Source organism: Tenebrio molitor, chromosome 5 (genome assembly GCF_963966145.1).
Source record: "Tenebrio molitor chromosome 5, icTenMoli1.1, whole genome shotgun sequence".
In the NCBI taxonomy this organism is placed as follows: Eukaryota; Metazoa; Arthropoda; class Insecta; order Coleoptera; family Tenebrionidae; genus Tenebrio; species Tenebrio molitor.
The window spans coordinates 1,723,799-1,744,754 of NC_091050.1; the positions used below are offsets into that span (position 1 = coordinate 1,723,799).

Here is a 20,956-nt window from a genome sequence, read left to right on the forward strand (position 1 = left end):
TATTCAACAGACAGCAGTTTCCAAACCAAAAGAAAAAACAGATAAATGATTCGTCTTTTAATCTGACGCAGCAAACCTAAAGTTTTTTGCCGCACTATTCGAAGTAAGTATAATTATATGAACAGATGGAAATTTTGTTATTTAGGTTTATTATAGCACAGCTCGCGTTTCCCTTTTTCAATATTATTGAAAATACAAAATTGAAAATTATTTGACATTTACTTGAATTGAAATAGATGTGGCAACTTTGCATTGTGTCACAGCTGATGGCGAGGTCAAAATGTTTAAAAAAGTAGACCCAGAAAATGAACCATTTCGGCGTAATGGAAGATTTGCAAAACAGAAAGTAGTAATGTGGACAACAACAAAGGGAATTCAACAGAAGAAGAGAATCCAACAGAAGAAGAAAACTGAAAGATTTTCGCGCGTCTAGTGTGTGAACGCGACGTTGCCAAACTTGTCGATAGCTGATTGAGGTTAGAATTTGGGAATCGATTTCCACTATTTATTTTACAATTTTAAGTCGATATTTGTGTTAACACTGATCAATAGTATTATTTCCGTTGACGTTTTACGTAATTTACAAGATCTAGACGATACAAATTCCACTTTTATAAAATCTCATTTTGTGCTGATTTTTTTTTTTAATGAACGGTAAAAAAGATAAAAACATAAAAAGTAAGAGGTTTCAGTGAGACTCCGAGTTTCCGCCTATTCCAACTTTATTGATTTATTACTCTGAAACTAAACGTTAAATTTGAATAAAACTTTTTTGAATGCGATGGCATAATCAAAATTAAGATTTATATCTTGAGATATGTCAAATGATCATCGATCCATCATCATTTCCCAATTTTTGTGGAATAATAAGCAGACACAACAAACCTTTGTATTTTCTAGACCACCCTTACGTAAGGGGTAATGTCTGGGGTGGATTATTACATAAGCATAAATCATTTCCAGCCTTTATACCAGACAAGTTATGTAATACATTTTGTATAATGCACTTAGCGTAAACTCATTTATTAAAGTACAAATTATTCTAGTTTAAATACCCAATCTAAAACCCAATTTAATATGACATGACCATGACACGACTGTCAATTTCTCCAGACTTTTTTTTTCTTTAAAAAGAATTTGAAATAAACTTACACTAAAGGTCAATTAGGTGGTCTTCAGGATGTACTGGTATTAAAGGTGTACTGTTGTAATAAATAAAATAAATAAAAAACATAAAAATAAAATGTAGGATGTATCGAGTATGCAACCAACAATACGAGTCCTGTAGACAGCCTGTATGCGGAAAGACTTTTAAGATTTTGAAGGTTTCCCCAAAAAGAAGCGATTCTTTAGAGAAAGTAAAAATTGTTTTATTTGTAAAGAAAAGTAATTCAAGGTGCAGAAGTCAATTCATAATCTTTAAAGAATTTTAGTACAAGAAACACGGCGCGGTACACACTACGTGCCCCTGCGAAGAAGTCGTCTTCTTCCAGTCGACAATTTTCTGCAAACAATGCGGCGTCAACGGATTCGAATCCAAATAAGTAAAATTCGCTTTAAAAACTTGTTCAAAATCTCCCAACGGACATTGGATTTTGTTTCCAACGAGGTTCAAATAGTGAATCAGTTCCGTATCCCTCAAGAAGTCACCAATCCAGTACTCTATCTGGTTATGCGACAAATTCAAAACGTCAAACTTTTTAAACCCTTTGAACGCATTACGCGAAATGTTCTTGATCCTATTGTTATTTAAAGTGATCCACTGCGCCTTCTCGTTGTAAATATTCTTAAACGCCTCGTTTGGAATCTCCTCGATCAGGTTGTTGGCGAGGTACAGTCGATAAATGTTGGTGGTGTTGCGGAACCAGCGGGGGTCGTAGCGCGTCAGTTTATTTCCCATCAACATTATATTTATCAGATTGGAAAAATCGTCAAACGCGTCCGCAGCGACGAAAGAGATTTGGTTGTTGTCCAGCTCCAGCTGTTTCAAATTAAGAACGTGGAAGTCGCCTTTGGAGACCTCAGTCAGTTGGTTGCGCGACAAGATGAGTCTCGTTAGCTGCGGAAGACCGTTCCAGGTGTCTTGACCGATCGAAGAAATGGAATTCGAGGACAAATCCAAATGGTGGATGCCGACGTTGACGAACATGTCTCCTCTGATCTGTCCCAAGCGATTTCTCCTCAACAACAAAACTCTCAGGTTTGGCAGTTTCTTGAAAACACCGTCGGGAAGAGTTGAAATTAGATTACTCGACAAGTCTAAATTCTGCAGGTTGGCGAGGTTGTCGAACACATCTGATCCCAAAGTTTCCAGTTTATTGTTTGCCAAACTCAAACTGTGCAGCTTTGGCAGATCTCCAAAAGCTCCACTTTTAATTTGTCCAATCAGGTTGTGAGTGATCCCCAAGTCTTCTAGCGTCAAATTATCGAAAACACCCTCTTCGAGTGTCGTCACGTTGCTGTAAACTATTTCCAACGACTTCACTGTCAAATTTTTGAACGCTTTGGGCCGTATCTCTTCAATTTCATTCTTCAAGAAGTACAGTTGTTCCACGTTGTCAACATCGCTGACGGAGTCTTCGTACAAAACTGGTATCTTTCCTTTGATGGCCACGATGTTAACAGGAACGTGAGGCAAAAACTCTTTCAGACTGTCAGACGAAGAAATGACTGCATATTGCTTGTTCGGAGCTGTCCAAACTGACACATTCTTGAACGTCACTTCACTGGTTTGAACACACACTAGTACTGAAGAGATAATTAACAACAATTTGGGGGTGGTCATGGTGGTACGAGAAAAAAAATTGGTGAATAGTCGGCGCGGAGTGTTTTCGACTGGTTAAATACTTCTCTTATCTTGAGCTAATGTGTTTTTGTGAACTTGGTGACCTCGGGCTGTTACTAATTAGCGGCTGTAACAGTATCTCCTATACCTAAAGATGTTTCATGTGGTAAAGATAAAAGTAAATTATTTGAAAGGCAGGGTAGGGAGATAGCAACCGTTCGAAACCATGCCCCATCTTGTTCTTAAGACAGAATAAACAATGAATCATCAAAGATACAACTTCAAATACATTTTCGGTGTGTTTTTATTGTCTTATATAGAGTAGAGTCATTAACCTCTTAAATATTTAAAAGGTTTGTGCATGGAGTAAATTTTGGGGGAAAATCTAATCGAAGTTAAACACTGTTAAAGTGTCAGATATTATTAAAACGTCAAATGAAGGAGGTGTAAACGTGAAATCAGAAGGACTTTTAGTTTTTAAGGACAACGCAACTGTAAAAGAGAGTAATTGTGATTCCAGTAACTAACTTTCGAGTATACAAATTCAAGTCAAAGCTGCCAATCATATAAAGTAGAAAGTACTCGGAAGTAACTCTGCCAATATTATTTGTTATCTAATAGATCGAAAGAAATTAACTCTACTTTAGTTTCTTGTTTAAATATCAATTACAATAATTATTAATTATTAATCATTTAGTATAGCTACGTAGGCAACCAGAATCACTTTGCGTTGGGTCAGTTTCATTCGACTACTGCAAGGTGGCAGCACTGAAATAATTTAAATGCAGGTCAAGATCAAAAGTTGTTCTGATTTAGAAATTAGAATCGATTAAACATGTTATTAAGTCGATACGAATTATTTGTTTTGTATTTATGCACGCTCGGGTATTTGTTTTCGGTTCTTTAACGGGACAAAAACGAGATTTGTATTTTTTAAATTGAACTTCAATCAGAATTACATAATTTTAGATGTTGAGACGTAACAAAAACAATAAATACACAGTGTTTTTGTGGTTCACGAGCTTCAATATTTGGATTTCGGGTGCGAATAGATCTTTTTGTTGTGGATCGCGTCCTTCGGTTATCCGGTTCCGTTGACACCCGGACCGTTTTCCCCACTACTTCGTTGACCAATCAGCGTTTCCCGTTTGAAACCTTCCCAACTGACAAAAGTTTTTCAATCCGTGGTGGATGCCTCGAATCAAACAGCAATTACAGCAATATTTCGTGCAGAATAGCGTAGAGAAACCGTCAAGATGTCGAGAGACGACGACATTGTGCAAATCCCTGACATAATCCACGACGTGAACACAAACATAAGCTACAAAAAGGGCCGGTTTTTCGGCAAGGTGAGTGCAGTTTTTGTCGAGGTTCTCCGCCACTCCGACCGTCTATTGTAGGGAGGCTTCGCGAAATGCTACGAAATCACCAACATGATAAACAATCACTCCTTCGCCGGCAAAATCGTCTCAAAGAAACTCATGGTGAAGGAGAACCAGAAGGAGAAGATGACGCAGGAGATACAAATCCACCAGTCACTCAGGCACAAGCACGTCGTAGGTTTTTACAGTTTCTTCGAGGATAATTTCAATATTTACATCGTGTTGGAGCTGTGCAGAAAACGGGTGAGTTGGATCGGGTAACTTCTGTCATATGTCAAAGATGGGGTGGCAGTTGGGGCAGATTCTAGCGGGGGTGGTTGAAAAACACCAGTTTTTGACTTGGAATGGTTTGCCCAGTCGTTACGTAATTCATTTTCTTTTTCTGCTGTTTTTCTTTATTGTTGGGGGTCATTGATATATGATGAAATACTGGTGGTTGTGAATTATCGCCAAAGTAAATATTTAAGGCGCTTCTGGAATCTATAAATCACCCAAAACTATTGACACAATCCTCAGTAATTGGTTATTACCAGTTTTCACTAATTTGTTTGTATCTGTTGATTTTTGATAAACGTCCAAACAAAGAAAACGAAAACCGACAATTTGCCGAATGCTTTTGCGTCCTGACTCCAACCACAAATTTGCTTTGACCGCCGGCACCTCCTTGCGCGTTTCCCACCGATAAACCGTCCCCTTTCCGTGTTGCAGTCCATGATGGAGCTGCAGAAGCGTCGCAAGATAATCACCGAGCCCGAGACAAGGTTCTACATGCGACAGATCCTCCAGGGGGTCAGTTACTTGCACCAAAAGCGTATCATCCACCGCGATCTCAAATTGGGCAATTTGTTTTTAAACGACGAGCTCCAAGTCAAGATCGGCGACTTCGGGCTGGCAGCGACGATAGAGTACGAGGGTGAGCGGAAGAAGACGTTGTGCGGCACCCCGAACTACATAGCCCCGGAGATTCTCCACAAGAAGGGGCACTCTTTTGAAGTGGATATCTGGTCGTTGGGGTGCATAATGTACACACTGCTCATAGGGAAGCCCCCCTTCGAGACCAGCTCGCTCAAAGAGACGTACTCGAGGATCAAGAAGTGCGAGTACAAGTAAGTCCTGACGCTATCCGTCTGGTGAGCCTCAGGGTTTGATCCCGAGGCCTCCGTTCTTCACCAATAGAACTTACTCTATTTCGCAATTGTGAGTCAATTGTGAATGGAGTCGATACATCGCAATCTTTCATTTTCTTGTCTTATTTTTCCTTTATAATTCACTGTGTCGGTTTCATTAATAGTAAGAGTACGAAAAAAATATTAAATAAGTAGATTTATTTCTCCGATTATTATAATTTTTTTAAAAACAGTATTTTGCTGGCAGTAAATAAAACAGATCCAAGTTTAAAACCTTGTGGCACCCTCACCTTAACGGTGTAAACCACGACCTCCTGTATTATAACCGGCCTATTTATTCATTTGATTAAAAATGCATCATGAAAATGTTTCTGAAACAGAGCCGATTTCCGCCGAAGAAGGCGGCACAAAACGGGCGCTTCACTAAAAATAATAATCAATACGCAATATAACAAAGAACAATAAGGAAAAAATGCAGGAATTTAATTTCAAAGCAGCAAAAAACAAGGATTTTTTTTACTTCAAATTCATGTCATGCCTTTTGAACAAGAATAATTCTGGGTACAAAAACTTTAGATGAATAATATCCCCAAAAAGTGCTCGATTACCAGCGCTCTGCGGGGATCACTGAAACTACACTTTTGAACAGGGCGGTTATAATAAATACAGCAGGTCGTGATGTAAACATTACATCTAATTACATCGTTGTTGATTAATTCGCACAGTCTTTTTAAATGTATCTCTGTGTTACCGTGGTCGATAAAGTGATTCAAGAAAAAAAATACTGACTAACTACTACCAGCGCTATCGATTAACCGACAATTTCTAGTACGAGGCTTCTTTTACGAAGTCAAAAAAAAAAACGGACTAGTAATGATATTCCCAACTTGAGCAAGTGTTTTTCTCTCTCCAGGATAACGGGGAACATATCAGCCACGGCCAAACAAATGATCATGACCATGTTGCAGCCGGATCCGAAGAGCAGGCCGAAAGTGTACCAGCTGATGGGACACGAATTCATCGTAGGTGGATACTGTCCGCAGTCGTTGCCCGTCAGTTGTCTGACGATGGCGCCCAGATACGACAAGTTCGAGATGCAGGCGGCGCGGAAGCCCCTCAGCGGCATCAACAACGGTGAGTTTTTCTAAATTATTTTGGTTTTGTACAATTTTTGACTGATTTGTTTTTGGAGCAGGTGATTTTATCATGAAACCCGAAGAAAAGGGACCCCAAGATTCCATCACGGCGCACCTGACAGGCGCCGTCAACCATCCCGCGTTCGACGCCAAAGAGAGCTTCAGCAGCCTGCGGGCTATGCTGGCAAGGGTAACGTCCCACTCGTAATTTGTAGATTATCGCTCTGTCGCGCAGACTACATTTTCTTTGGTTGTGCTTTCGAGTTGTCTCCATCGTCCACGATTTCAGGTCCTGAAAATGAAACCGGCAAAGAACCACGTTTTCCTCGACGAGATGACGGACCCGGCGGCTCAACCCATGATCTGGGTGGCGAAATGGGTAGATTATTCGGACAAGTACGGTTTCGGCTACCAGCTGTCCGACGAGGGAGTGGGCGTGATGTTCAACGACACCACCAAGCTGATCATGCTGCCGAACGGAATGTAAGCGAAGTGAGGGTAAGAAAGACGGAGGTTGAGCTTTGTCTGTTCGCAGCAACGTCCACTACATTGACAAGAACGCGGAAGAATCGTACATGACCATGGACAACTACCCACGGATGCACGACAAGAAGATGAAGTTGCTGTCGTACTTCAGCCGGTACATGCGCGAGCACTTGATAATGACCGGGGCTTCGGTGGTAAGGGAAGTGGACACGATGTCGCGGACCCCTCACCTTCACCAGTGGTGCCGCTCGACGTCCGGTGTTCTGATGCAGCTCAACAACGGCACGGTTCAGATGAACTTCAGCGACCACACCAAGATTATAATGTGTCCGTTGATGGCTGCCATCACCTACATAGATGAAGAGAAACAGTTCAGGACCTTTAGGTTTTCGTCGTTGGAGAACAACGGATGCAACGTGGCCCTCTACGAGAAGATGCGATACGCGTACGATAAGATAACAGTATTATTAGATCCCGAAAACAACTACTTGCCCCATTGACAACGGGCGGGGGTGCACACTGCCATATATATATTTCTTGTTATTAGACTGCGAGTGCACGGTTATTGTAGTGAAAGTAATTTATTTTGTTATAGATTTCTTATTGGCAAGACTTCAATAACAAGTCAGTGTACTTTTCTTATACATAGTTATTACAATTATTATTATATATATTAATTCTCTGTATTTACTTTTTGTTTCTTTTTATAAAAAGTGCGATTGCACGATGTCCAGTCTAACTTGTGTGTCTTGATCTGTAAACTAGGTTTGTTTTTATCAGATCGACGATGTCGACTAAAATTTATGCAAATGATTTTATTGTCATGGTTTGAATAATAAAAATTATATTTTAAGTATAATTGTGTTTCGTAACTGTCGACCGCCATCTTTGCAAAAGTACTAAATGTCAAAGCATTGTCCGTCAAAGTGAAGTGTGAACGCGTCCTGTAAATAATACTTTCGCCATTTTTTGGTTACAAATAAGTAAACGACATAAAATCTAATTTTTAAATCACTTAAAAGACCAATAATTTTACATAACATTGTTTTTATATCCACATTTAATACGTCAAAAGTTTTTTTTTAAAGTTGGTGTTACTGTTTTTGCTATCCTCCGGCGTGATGGCAGATTACGTAAGATTTGAAAAAGATATTGTATTGTTGTTTTACCAGTCCAGAATATTTTCAAGCGGTCTGTGATAACTTCTACTAACAAAATTTACATTTCAGCATATTGACTGCCACCAATTTGAGCTTAGTACGTACTTTTTTGTGAAAATTTTTGTTGACGCCATATTGTTTCCTTTTAATTTGGAAATTGTAGTTTAATTACGCAGATAATGAAACGCCACATCAATCTGGTGATGAAATCACAAGATACAGCAACATGTAACAATTAAGAGATACATTTTCATTCAGCGCTTTGCCCCAACACATAATTTTCTCCACCCAAATTTGATGAGCGCTTGTTGAACGAGTGGAGATTTTTGTTGTTTGTTTTTATTATTTACGGCATTTACCTCCACCTCGAAACTTTCTTCAAATAATGCGTTTATTGTCCTCGAACGCATTCATAACAACTGTTGTTGTTAAAAGATAAATATTAATGCACGAAACCGGATTGTCCCGTCGGTGTAAATTACCTTGATATTGCGATCAACTTTAACCTTTCACCAAAGTATCATCACTTCATACACGCGGCAACCGTGTAGGTGTAAACATGCACCTCTTAAAGGAAATCGTTTTGTGTGTTTTTGCAACAATCGTGAGTGCCGCCGACGTCTCTTTTGTAAACGTAGCCGTTGAATGGAAACTCGAGGGCAGCGCTGAAACCGTAACGATCGAATCATCAAAGAATCTCAAAGAAAATGCTCCAAACGTTTCTTCAGCGTGGATGTCTGCTACACTGACGGGTTTCGTTCCGGTTCTGTACGAAGACGCGGTGAGTGACGTGGACAACTTGACTTCTTTGGTGCTGTCCAATGTTGGGTTGAAAGAAGTAAAGCCGGGAGCGTTTGGGAGTTTGCCTCAACTTAGATATTTGATACTGAGCCACAATGATCTGCGGGAAGTCAGCGAAGGGACTTTTGCTAATCTCAACTTGTCCACGCTCAATCTAGCCTACAATTCTATTTCTTCGGTGCGAGCTGGAGCCTTCAGGAATTTGCAAATCCAGCATTTAACACTGGCGGGTAATAAAATCGTGAAGCTTTCCAAAGGGATTTTTGAAAATGTGTCTCTGCAAAGTCTACACTTGCAGAACAATGTTATAAGCCGAATCGAAGCTGGAAGTTTCGTCGGTGTTGGAAATCTAGAGGGTTTAGTTTTGTCCCAAAACAAACTGGAAGAACTAGATCCGGACGGTTTTGACATTCCTGATCTGACTTATTTGGATTTAAATTTTAACTCTATCAAGACTCTCAGGCCTGGAGATTTGAGACATCTACCAAAACTGACGACTTTGGATTTGGTGGCGAACAAATTGAAGGAAATCGAAGAAGGTGTTTTCTCCGGTTCCAAACTCACTCAACTGAAACTAAACTACAACGAAATCTCCAAAATCAGTTCCAAATCTTTTGATCACATGCTGGATCTCAGTGTTTTGCACATCGATCACAATAATCTCACCCGGTGGGACAACAATTGGTTGCACAATACACCCCATCTTGCGTACATCTTCGCCGGTTTCAACACCATCGAAGAAATTCCAGACGAAGCTTTCAAGAACTATCCGAAAATGTACAGCATCAATTTGGAAGCGAACAAGATAAAGAAGATCTCGCCTAAAGCTTTCGCAAAAACCGAGTCCATAGTTAATTTCAGTCTGGAAGACAACCAGATCGAGACTTGGGATCCGAACTTGTTGGGCAACGCGACCATCGGTACTGTTGATCTTCAAGGGAACAAGTTGAAATGTATCGAAGGGGACTTGGAAAATGTTTTTCGTAATGTAGACTTCGTTCACCTCTCGGGGAATCCTTGGGACGAGGAGTGTGCCAAGAAAATTGAAGAATTTATCCAAGCTAAACTGTCGCAGTTTAAAAGGAGGGATTAAGAGGAGGTGCAAAATGCGTTTCAGATGTGGTAACGTCGATGGTGAACAGTTGAAAGTAAAGATGTTGAAAAATTAAAGTTTGAGTTTAAATTTCCCACCCCTTCTAAATTGTTCAGTGCGCGGGTGCGCCCATAGATAAAAAAAAATATTAAAATAAACCTGTTTTTTATTACATATCTTTTTTACATTATTAAATAATAAAAATAAAGTAATAATGGAAAACATCCAATAGGCTATGGAATATTGCACCGTCCACAACTCAACAGATGACGCCACATTTGCTGTTCAAAAAAATCAAGGGATTTTGCCTTCTATTTATCTTTATTTTATCTATGGATCATGTCGTAAAGTAGCGACATTTTTTTTTTATTTGAAATTGTCAAATTAAACGTTAGAATTGTCAGATTTTGGAAGTATTTTCTTACGCTTCTCTGCTCAATTATAATTTATAACATTTACTGTTCGGTTTTTGATTTGGCCATGATCGAGGGAGGGTGGTTGGATTTGGAAGGGCAATGAGAAGCGGAAACTTGAAAATGCGCAAACGAGGGCTGCTTGAAATTTATTTAGAATAAAATATAAAACGGAGCAGTGTTTTTTTCTTTTGGCTCGTCAAATTGAGTAATAATCACTATCAAAACAAACGAATCAAGTGACGTTTGTCAATTGTCATTTTTTTCCGTAATGTTCGAGATTCGGCGTTAATAGCGGCCGGTCAGCCCCCGGACGACGCCCTCTCGCTTGTAAGCCTGTCGCGGACGTGCCCCACCAAAATCCCCGTAAGTCTCATTCAGCGATCCCCGAAAACCGTCGATCGAATCGGGTGGCCTTTTAGGTTATGGCGAACGGCTCGACGCGACGAATATTCGTCGAAACCAAAAACCTGTCGAAGGATCCGCCCCCCGGCATCAGCGCTTTCCCCGACGACAACAACTGCAGGTACTTCCACATCGTGATGGCGGGGCCGCAGGGGTCCCCCTACGAGGGGGGCCTCTTCCGGCTGGAGCTGTTCCTTCCCGAAAACTACCCCCTGTCGCCGCCCAACGTGCGCTTCCTCACTAAAATCTACCACCCCAACATCGACAAGCTCGGGCGGATCTGCCTGGACATTCTGAAAGACCAGTGGTCGCCTGCCCTGCAGATTCGGACGGTGCTGCTGTCGATCCAGGCGCTGCTGAGCAGCCCCAACCCCGACGACCCCCTGGCCAATGACGTGGCCTACACGTGGAAGACTCGAACGAGCGAGGCGATCATCAAGGCCAAAGATTGGACCAGGATCTACGCCATGGAGTAGATAGGCGGTCAGTATTGTGAATGTTTCTTTGATCAATTAAACGATGCTCGAAGTAATATCAATATATTTTGAGACTAACAACTCATTACGAATAATACAATAATAGATACATCAGTACAGAGAGTGGGACTGGTAACTACAAGTAAAACAGTCAGGAGAAATTAAATATTTAAAAATTAATCGATCATATCATTATTTTAATGTTAACACAATAGTCGACCAAGATGTTTACGTATTAGGGTGCGAGACGAATCAGTTCGCCTAAGCTCTAATCGATCGGTGGGGATCCGTAATACGTAAAAACCTCGATAAAAATAGTATCACATCAGTTATTGCTTATGCGGCACTAGTTACAACAAAACTGGATTTGCTCGTTAGCGACGGAATAAAATACTCTCGATTACAAAAGCAACACACAGTAATAAGCATCGATTATACAGTGAGACACTGATGATGATAACAGCTGACATGCACTTACATTTGGAACACTGTCTACAACACGAAAGGAACTTACACATGGGTCATGTAGATTAGCTTCATTTTTAACATGCCATTCATTTAGTTATAAATTAAAATACAGAATCGTTGCATAGAAATTGACTACGGTTGCGTTTCGAAAACGGAAACGAGATAAAAAGCGATGTAAACGTGACCGACACGGTAGCGGTAGAAAATTTCCACGATCATCTAACCTAATCCAATCACCAACAATCTCTTAATTTGTTTCTCGCCGATTCCTAATGATATGATTCAGAGCGTGAGCGCGTCTCTACCTTAATTAACGAATAAATAATCAAAACATAACAAATTCAACAATTTCGTCAACGGGGCGAATTTGGAAAGGTGGCGCTGTCGATGTCTCTGCGATCACGTGGGCTGTGGGTACTTCATTACGCGGTAATGAACGACAGCGGCCGCAGCGCCACCTGTTGTTTTTCACCAGCACCACGCGATCGATGGAAATGTCACAACTAATAATATCAATTATGTTGACTTGGTCAACCGTCAAGTGGGCGCTAGATAGAAATTCCTTTTTCTTCTTTCGAAAAACTCGTACAACTTAAAATGTAAAAATATCTCTTTGAATGTAGTATCTGCATTACGTATGTTATTAATAAATATTAAAAGTTCAATAACAATAATTAATTAATAAAAAAAAAGAATGATGGAGATTGTTACCTTTGGTACTTTGCTACCTTTACATTATATACATAAAGAACATATATATACAGTTATGCTTAAAATATAGTAAATAAAATTCTATTGTACCAAGTATATATGTACTGTAAAATCTACTCTCAATTAAAAATTCTAACACTTAACAATTCAACGACTAGAAACTAGAATTTTGTCATTCATACGTTTTACGTTTATCGGATCGCCGCCGCCTACTATACTTATCCTTCCGTTGTTTTTCTTGTTCTCGATGGAATGCACGTGATAGTTCTCCAACCAGGTACATCGTCTTAAAAAAATATACATAATAATAATAGTAATAGTGAAAATTAATAAAATGTGACATGTTCGTTTTTCTTTCTTCCTCGTACAAAGAATTTCATCTAAATCAAATACTGATCTAATTCATAATTAAATTGTTTTCTTTTGTTCGATGATCGAATATTTTCGTTTTTTGTTTTGTTTCTTTTTTTAACTGAGCTGATCGGTCGCGAAACCGTACACTTCTAGTACTCGTATTTCGAAATCGCCACTGGGGCACAGCGGGGGATTGTTGAAGGTCTGGCATCGGTCCGTCTTGCCGAATCTGATGTTCTCGTCCATCCAGATCGCTTGGCCCTCGCTGTAAAAAAATGGAATTTTTGTCATTTTGCAAAAAAAAAGAAGAGTTCAACGGTGTGTTGCGTCACCGTAGTGCAGGTGCAAGAAGTGTTCATTCGAGGAGAAAATGGTCACAGCTTTTATTTCGTGCTAAACGTCTAGAGGGCGCCAGCAGTATGTTAATGGGCTTTGACAACGTTTGGATGGGACAAAAACTTCCTACTGGCACGGAGAGATGGAGTTTGAAATACCCAATACTGTACAAATTTAATGTGAAAATAAGAGAGAAAAAATTTAGATAACGAATTTCTCAAACACATACGCGAATGGAAGAGAGAAACAAATCTATCAATACCATAGTACATAGTTGGTAATTAAGAGATTATTTGTTGAAAAACTGTCTACTTCACAATTTTTAGTGCGTAAAACATCTGTTTATGGTAACGGCGAAAAAAGTATCATTATTTCACTCTGGCGTTATGCAGCGAAGAAGCCAAATCGCAAGAGTGCATTGAAAACAATTGAAATCATCTCGTGATCTTGGATTTAGAAACGTCAAATTTTAGATTTGCGTTTTGATGTTAATTGTCTTTTTAATTGCGGAGAGTCGTGTACGGAACTCGCGCGTAAAATATAAGTACAACTTTATGCACCTGTTCCGTAAATTACTATTACCGTAATGAAATTTATTTCGCGATAAAGATTAACCGAAATGCTCCGGCTCCCATTAGTATTACTAGCGAATTAGATTTCATTCAAAGGAAATATGTTTTATGAATCAACTGACAAATATGATTTGTTATTAAATCGATACAGGTCCCGTTATTATTGGTTCTATTCACTTTAAGATGCTTCACGTTATGCGCCAGGTGGAAAAGTTATTACTTTGAAGATAATTTTGAAATTTATCGACACTACTACAAATCTATCGATTATGTAATTAATTAATGCAGACATTTGTTAGGACTTTTTTTATTTGTTTATTTATGTCAAGCGAACAAATTAAGTTCGTTAGAGTCAGTCTAGACTTGAGTTTGCTAAATCTACATTTAATGAAGTTGTAAATGACATGTAGTGAATCACACAAGAAATCACAGTCGTTTTGGGAATTCCGTGATTTTTTGCTTGTTCTCATCAAGTAGCTTTTATCTAGTATCTATGTGCACTGTTTTATTGTTTCCAGACAGTTTTTATCTGTAGAAAATTTGACGCAAGCGATACACAGGGTTTAAATATTTCTGACAGCATAGTTGGCTGTGATTTTATACGAATAGATTTTGGCGCTTCTTTTAGATTTGCAAATTTAACATTTGACAACTCGCACTTCTCATTTCGCAATTTTCATTGTTAATCAATTTTCAAAATCACGGTGTTCTGGATTAGTTAGTATTTAATTCACCGCTATCAATATTAATGCGTCTAAAAATTTTTCCGCACCGTGAAATAAGGTACTTTATTTTTACAGTTTGGGGAACTTTATTTCGCACTCGAGTACACTCGCACTCAACCAAAATTTCTGATAAAATACTTGGCAATGCTGTACTATCACCGTATTCACTCGTTTTATGGAAAAAAGTGACAACTGATTACTTAATTTACGCAATATGAATAGAAAATCAATATTACTTAATTCATATTTTGAAGTTTTATTAATTTTTTGTGTGATAATTTTAATGTTGTAAAAATAATCCGTGCACTTTTTTTACTTGTGGTATTTCAGATTCGCCGAGCTCGTGTGTGTAAACTTTCCACTTACATACTATATCTTAGTTTTTATTTGAGACAATCTTTTATTTTAAATTACATCATCTAGAAGTCAGTTGTTTTTAGGTAACCAGACCAATTTGCTTTTAATTTTTTTAAAATTTTATTTCTTTAATGATCTGAAGGTGTGTGTATCTGAATGAAGTTGGTCATGATGACAGACGCCGGTAGCGCCATCTCTTGGGCTGCTACAATTTGACCAAAAATTTGCACGGAAGCGACCCATCTATTTCTATTTTAAATCAATGACAATTCGAGAGGACATTCGTTTTCCTGTCATAAAGTGCTTCGATTTTAATCTTGAATTTCAGAAGTTCGTGTATTGAACACAACTACACATCACACAACACCTCAAGTTGCTATGATAACTACTTAGTAGTTTAACATCAACAACAATAGGGATTTTCTATTGTTTTCAAGTGTTACAAGACACATTTTTTGTTATTCCGAGATAAAATGAAAAATACCGTGTTTTGAATGGACTTTCAAGGACTAATATGTTTTTTACGAGTGAAACATAAGCTAAACAACACTGCATTACACAATTTTCTTTTTAAAAGGCATTTTTTAAAATGAAAATGTCGTTTGAAACAACACCGCAACACCATTGGTGACGTTGGTCGTAGTGCAGTAACGTGTACCTCCGTTGAACTGTCAAAATTTGAGTACACCTTTAAAAAAACTACGAATTATTTTAATAAAATTAATAACAAACAACACCTTTAACCACCGCCAACCAATTCAAATAAAACATTTTTTTTTCCAAATATCCAGCAGACTGGATTAACGCCTGACATGGGTACTTCGGGCATATCTCTAACGATTCCTTTAGAGGGACTTTTTTTTCCCCACAAAAATTCAACGAGACTAAGATCTGGACTTGGAGTTGCTCAGATCGTTTTTAAAAATCCTCCTTGACTTTTGCTTCACAAATAGTAGAATTTTTAAAGCCGCCAACAGTACTCCCTCCACCAGTTGTTTTTTTAAAACTATTTTTCTAACAATAAACTTGAAACGTAAAATGTTTCACAAAAAAAAAATACTTTTGTTTTATGCTACAGTGGTGGTCCTGAAACTGCAATACTCAGTAATATTGGAAAGGTTCCGTTACTTGTTTCTGCGGAAAAACTCCTCCTTCGAAGATCACCTGGATGCAAATTTGCTCTTTCCGGTGCCAGTTTAATCGAGACAATTAAATTTGATATAAAATCTGTGCCAGTTTAACATGCCATGGTAATGCTATCGGGGATACCCCCAGCCTCCCCATCCAAAGGACGCTCGCTAGGCCATGTTTAACAGGACGCACGTTGTCTTTATTCGACCATCGTGGACACTTACCCTCCCCCTATGGTGATCATTTTCGAGTCGGCAGCCATGAACAACTCGGCACCGTGCCCCACCTTGTCACCTTCTATACCAACCCATTGGTACTTGGCCCTGTCGGGGTACAACGAAAACAGGAAGGTTTCGCCGGTGCCGAAGTACGCCTGTCTGTTGCCCCTGTCGTCCTTCTGGTTTCTTTCACCCCAGCGAGACGAGCAGTATGCGCCGAACACCTGAAACCGAACGTCAAATCATCGATCGATCGATCGCTGGATCCGAATTCCTGAAAACTCACCTCATTGTTGCACGTTTTGATCATGAGTAATGTGGGTTCGTGGTGTTCGACTCGGACGTAGAACGTTGTGAGCGAACAACCGTGTTCTTCTGTCGTATAAAGCAATATCGGTTGGTACATTGTTATCCTCACCGGTAACCAGGACCACAGTGTTAAGAGCTAAACATCATCAAGGAAACGTTTTCAATATGATTCGGCCCATCAGTGGACGCCCAGTAAAGGTCGAAACGCGTCAACTGCAGCTGGTTCACGGCGACTCCGAACCCGACGCTTTTTTTTTTTTAAAGGCAAAACGACGCAAAAATCCGTCGAGAATGTCAATTTGGAGCGGTCGGCGATGTTAGAAATCGACGCGGAACAGCGTGGGTCTCGAAAGGGAGCCTTGAGGCGCTCCGCCCCAGAATCGAATTGCGACACGTCGCAAAATAAAGCGTTCGCGGTTTCGTACCTACCTGTCCAATTTCTCCGAATTGATATTAGCAAGAGCGATTAGCGATGAAGTAACCGCCTCCGGCCGCCGCAAGAGTTGACGTTCAAAAAGGGGTTAAAGTGATTATTGCACTAGTGCGTTGGCAAACGCTGTAATTTTCTCGGGTGCAAGTTCTAGGTCCTAATTATATTGGTTTGCGGCAGCCGTTAAAAAGTAGAGGAAAAGTTGGTCCTAAAGTGGAACCTTGTACGACTCCATGGTTCGATTACACGAAACATTCCAAATAAATTTCGTGTCACGTGAGAAACAATCGAGCTCCGCACGCCACGTGCTCCGACCAAAACCTCGCCGTTTACAGTCCCGCCTCGCCGATAAAATTCGCGCGCACCGGTGGTATTTCTGTTGATTATTTTTCCGTCGGCTATTTCAACAGAACGAGAGACGTTTCCCGAACGGTGACCCACTTGGGGAGCATTCGTTATCCGTCCGAGATAATCTCTTATCTGTTCGGACGGCGATTGCCCAAGAGGCACTGAAATAAACGAGAGCCTCGCGTCGCGACGCCCTCGACGAGACAAATCCACCGGATTCGACCTCGGTAAAAACGCAAAACGTCTTAAATGATCATCATCGAGACCGGAGTCGTTTCGGTGAACCAGTTGCAGTAAACCGTTGTTAACAACGTTCTAAACAACTTTACTGCGCGTTTCGATCGCTCAACACCGCCAGGTGTTATGAATTAAATTAAGAAAAAAGAGAAATAAAAACCACTCTCGTTCGACTGATACGAAATCTACCTAGTTTTCATGACAAACGTGCAAAGTTAGTAACATAACAGTATGCACAAAGCTGTTAATGGATGGCCCAAATGACTAAAGCAAATATCAAGCGTCGATGTTCCACGGATGACAGAATAATGATAATGATGACATAATTGTGTAAATGTTTAAAGGATAATTGATGGGGACCTTTCATGTATGAAGCAGATAACTGATAATCTTGATAACGCGGTCGTGTTATCTTTTTTTTTGACAACTTACTGTTTTGCTGATTTTAAAAAACATACAGGGCGAACACTCGACGAATGACACACCGGATGGTCGTCAAATAATCTCTGTTTTTTCGAAAAACGCAATTTTGAAGTTTTCCCGAGAACCGTAGGATTCAAAATCGATTCCAGTGACCGGCAAAAGTTTTCCGGTCGAAACAATCGCATCTTGTTCGTACATGAAACGTCAGTGGGGTGTGCTTCTTGTAAAAAAAAAAATAATAAGAAAGGACATTTCCTCTGGACGGAGAACGAGTTCCGTAAAAACAAAGGAAAAAAAATTGTGAAGGTCTGTCCATCAACTTACATCCTGTTGGTCGAGGATGCGCGTGTTGACGTTCTGTATGGGGTAGATACCCATGGAGAGGGTTCGAGGACCTGGTGAGTGTGTTCCCTTTATTAGCAGCAGAAAACAACCAACAACACAATAACACAACTACTCTATCGTTCGACGGGGTAGGAAACGAAAACGAAACGTACAACAACGACGACGACACAAATAAAAATCCCAACGAAAGTAGAAATATTTTGTGCGGTGGTGGTCGCTCTTCTCTCATTGTTAACGATGGCAGTTTGCGTCAAACGAGGATCGGATGGATCCGGACAAAAGAACCAATTTAAAAACAATACCGACAGAAAATAACAACACAATTATTTTTAATTGAGTCCTGCGAACGCGCCGAGGGTTCTCAATGTCAACGGTGAGCGAAGAGCGGGATCGATCTATCGTCGGACGAGCATCGCTTTTAAGCTTTTAATCCGAATCCCGTCTTATCTGGAAGTGGCCGGTTGTTTACGTCGCGGTTTTAATGGCGATTGTTCCGATTTAGAAATTGTTCGAGCGGTTTGTTTATGTATCAGGGTTCATAGCTCCGGTGCCGGGTTTTGAGCAGCGACCGGATTCAACGGTGGAGTGAACCGAACAGAAGTCGGTTAGAAGAAAGGAAAAGAAACAAGCGAAAATCGGACAGAGAATGTGGCCGAAAGAAGAACATAAATTATCAAAAATTGGCGGCAGGGAAAGGATGTGAAAATTAAAAAAAAACACCCTAAAAGTTATTTGCTACAATTTTTTCTTTGGAGGTTTCGCAGGTCAGGTCAGGTTTTATTTTTCAAGGCAAGCTACATTTTTTAGAAACTGCCCAGAAATTTCTACGCAACGAATCAATCTCTGGGCTTAGCACAAAAAGTCTCACCTCTACTCTTAATGATATAATCTACTACATATTTTTGTGCTGAGGTAAACTGAAAAGTATCTTCCTTTTCTAAAATGGTAAACTCCATATCTTTCACATTTCTTCGAAGCATACCTTTTCGCAATTTTTTAAAAATAAAATCTTGCACGCGACGACAGAAACTAGGAGAAAATCGAAAAAAAATCTCTTTCTCTGCTTTCATTTTTGAAGGGGCAATCTAACTAACCTTTCTGGCAGACCGTACCAAATTTATAAACAACGGACGTCTGACGGAAAACGGTAAATAAATATGACGAATGCAGCAATTTTAATAAAATGTAATCTACCGTTTAAGTGACTGTAACACCACAGTAAATAAACAATAACAATAAAGAACAATGAGATGTAAACACGCTCATCATAAAGATTATATTTTCTCAAAGGATATGGACAATACGTACAATAAAGAGAGAGAGAGAGAGGGCGAGAGAGAGAGAGAGAGAGAGAGAGAGAGAGAGAGAGAAAGAAATAGACGAAAATAGAAAACGAAAACTAGAAACAAAGAACCAACAACAACCTAAAGTGGAATTTAAAGAAGGTGAACGAAATAACGCCAACCCAAATAAATAACGTAAAGAAGGAAAAAAATTAAAAATCACAAAAAACTTGACGTCTGAACCCTGATTTTTTTTTCTTGATTATGCGAACGCTCCAAACATTTCCAATCCCACTTCGACCGAAAACGTAAACAAATTCATAAACTTTCGCGAACCGCCACCCAACTTAATCTATTTAAAGAAACGACTTGGAAAATGTTTGTTTAGTCTTCGGACGGAAAATTTTCCGACACACCCTGTTCGTCGTCTCCGCTGACAACAAAAGCGACACAGATAAGAAGCTAAACAAAAACAAAAGAAAAAAACCACGGTGTCCTGTGAAGATAGAGGAAGAAAATGAGAGAGAGAGAGAGGGAGAGAAAGGTAAGGATGAAGATGGGTGTGATGTCGGTCAAAAATGCGATTTAGTCGTTAGTGGAATTAGTGCTGTGTTTCTCGATGGTTCTGTTACATTATCGGAACATGGCAATCTCGGTCGGACGCGAACAGGAACGCGTTCGTTTTCGGCAATCAAAACGCTCTATTTATACGCAGTGCACTTAAGTTGGATTGATTCAGGCCACGCCCACAATTAATAATAACACTTGCGATCACATGCTAAGTGTGTCGTCGTGTTCGCGATCCGCATGACCGCGCCGAGATCGCCATTTCGGGCACGATGACATGGAAACATGTAACAAGACAAAGATGTTCTGCATACTTTAGAAAAATCTAATAATACAATACCATTTCATTGTACATCTCTTCGGACATTCTCTGAAATGCAAAGTAATGTCTCTACACTAGTGCCGGATCAATCTCATTATTATACTATGTACATTATGTATATTATGTGCATCGTACAGCGGGGTGTACGGTTAAGGTGTGAGCCGAGTGTACGACCGCACGTGACCGTCGAAACGTCGATCACTTGCGGTCGATTCGGTCTCGTTTCGTCGTTCTCGAATCGTTATGCGCTGCAGGCAATTTAAATTATTAGTAACTATTCCGAAAATAACTAGCCGAGATCCTTTAACTGTTAATAAACGATTCTTTAATCGCCAAAGGATATTGGTTTGTTGTTTCGTTACGGTGCGATTTTTGTGCGGATCTGCGTACGGGCGTCTTCGTTTCGAGACAGTTCGCCGACGACGACGGTGACATCAACTTCGACCGAACCCATCCAAATGCCAATTTTTACTACACGTGTTTACATACTTTTATTAGTTTCATTTATTATTTAGTTTACCTATTGACTTATGCTATTTGTTTTTGTTATCTATTT

At 39.7% G+C, this 20,956-nt stretch overlaps 5 protein-coding genes across 9 annotated transcripts in view; 3 read left to right on the plus strand and 2 right to left on the minus strand.

The window, feature by feature from the left end:
* Positions 1-1,345: 1,345 nt before the first annotated feature.
* LOC138130542 (leucine-rich repeat-containing protein 15-like) lies at positions 1,346-2,975 on the minus strand. Its single transcript, XM_069047077.1, has one exon. It carries the CDS (start codon positions 2,783-2,785, stop codon positions 1,430-1,432), a length of 1,356 nt encoding a protein of 451 aa, XP_068903178.1. The 5' UTR covers positions 2,786-2,975; the 3' UTR covers positions 1,346-1,429.
* Positions 2,976-3,838: 863 nt separating this feature from the next.
* polo (Serine/threonine-protein kinase polo) lies at positions 3,839-7,775 on the plus strand. The gene is made up of 7 exons (XM_069047072.1): positions 3,839-4,134; positions 4,186-4,410; positions 4,876-5,273; positions 6,208-6,428; positions 6,490-6,620; positions 6,720-6,913; positions 6,966-7,775. Exons 1-7 carry the CDS (start codon positions 4,042-4,044, stop codon positions 7,414-7,416), a joined length of 1,713 nt encoding a protein of 570 aa, XP_068903173.1. The 5' UTR covers positions 3,839-4,041; the 3' UTR covers positions 7,417-7,775.
* A 248-nt stretch (positions 7,776-8,023) lies between these two features.
* Positions 8,024-10,047, plus strand: LOC138130543 (insulin-like growth factor-binding protein complex acid labile subunit). The gene has a single exon (XM_069047079.1). It carries the CDS (start codon positions 8,636-8,638, stop codon positions 9,968-9,970), a length of 1,335 nt encoding a protein of 444 aa, XP_068903180.1. The 5' UTR covers positions 8,024-8,635; the 3' UTR covers positions 9,971-10,047.
* Positions 10,048-10,195: 148 nt separating this feature from the next.
* The window catches only part of LOC138130551 (ubiquitin-conjugating enzyme E2 N-like), a 31,786-nt gene continuing 21,025 nt past the window's right edge, over positions 10,196-20,956 (plus strand). Inside the window, exons 1-2 of one of the 2 annotated variants that reach the window (XM_069047087.1) lie at positions 10,196-10,749; positions 10,806-11,271. In XM_069047087.1, coding sequence (XP_068903188.1) covers positions 10,809-11,264 — 456 coding nt within the window. In that variant the 5' untranslated portion in view covers positions 10,196-10,749; positions 10,806-10,808 and the 3' untranslated portion in view covers positions 11,265-11,271. Of the gene's footprint in view, positions 10,750-10,805; positions 11,321-20,956 lie in introns of those variants that run through there. The other variant, XM_069047086.1, reaches the window with a different exon arrangement.
* sky (GTPase-activating protein skywalker) overlaps positions 11,314-20,956 on the minus strand; it is a 47,602-nt gene continuing 37,959 nt past the window's right edge. Inside the window, exons 6-10 of one of the 4 annotated variants that reach the window (XM_069047071.1) lie at positions 20,419-20,448; positions 18,208-18,294; positions 16,423-16,581; positions 16,143-16,360; positions 11,314-13,062 (exon numbers count right to left, since the gene is read on the minus strand). In XM_069047071.1, the coding sequence (XP_068903172.1) occupies positions 12,912-13,062; positions 16,143-16,360; positions 16,423-16,581; positions 18,208-18,294; positions 20,419-20,448 (645 nt within the window). In that variant the 3' untranslated portion in view covers positions 11,314-12,911. The remainder of the gene's footprint in view (positions 13,063-16,142; positions 16,361-16,422; positions 16,582-18,207; positions 18,295-20,418; positions 20,449-20,956) is intronic. The other 3 variants (XM_069047067.1, XM_069047069.1, XM_069047070.1) reach the window with 3 other exon arrangements.

Coding starts and splice junctions, on each gene's coding strand:
- LOC138130542 (XM_069047077.1), bottom strand. CDS start 2,785: ATGACCACCCCCAAATTGTTGTTAATTATCTCTTCAGTACTAGTGTGT.
- polo (XM_069047072.1), top strand. CDS start 4,042: ATGTCGAGAGACGACGACATTGTGCAAATCCCTGACATAATCCACGAC. Junction 5,274..6,207: donor ATCAAGAAGTGCGAGTACAA/GTAAGTCCTGAC, acceptor TTCTCTCTCCAG/GATAACGGGGAACATATCAG. Junction 6,914..6,965: donor ATCATGCTGCCGAACGGAAT/GTAAGCGAAGTG, acceptor GTCTGTTCGCAG/CAACGTCCACTACATTGACA.
- LOC138130543 (XM_069047079.1), top strand. CDS start 8,636: ATGCACCTCTTAAAGGAAATCGTTTTGTGTGTTTTTGCAACAATCGTG.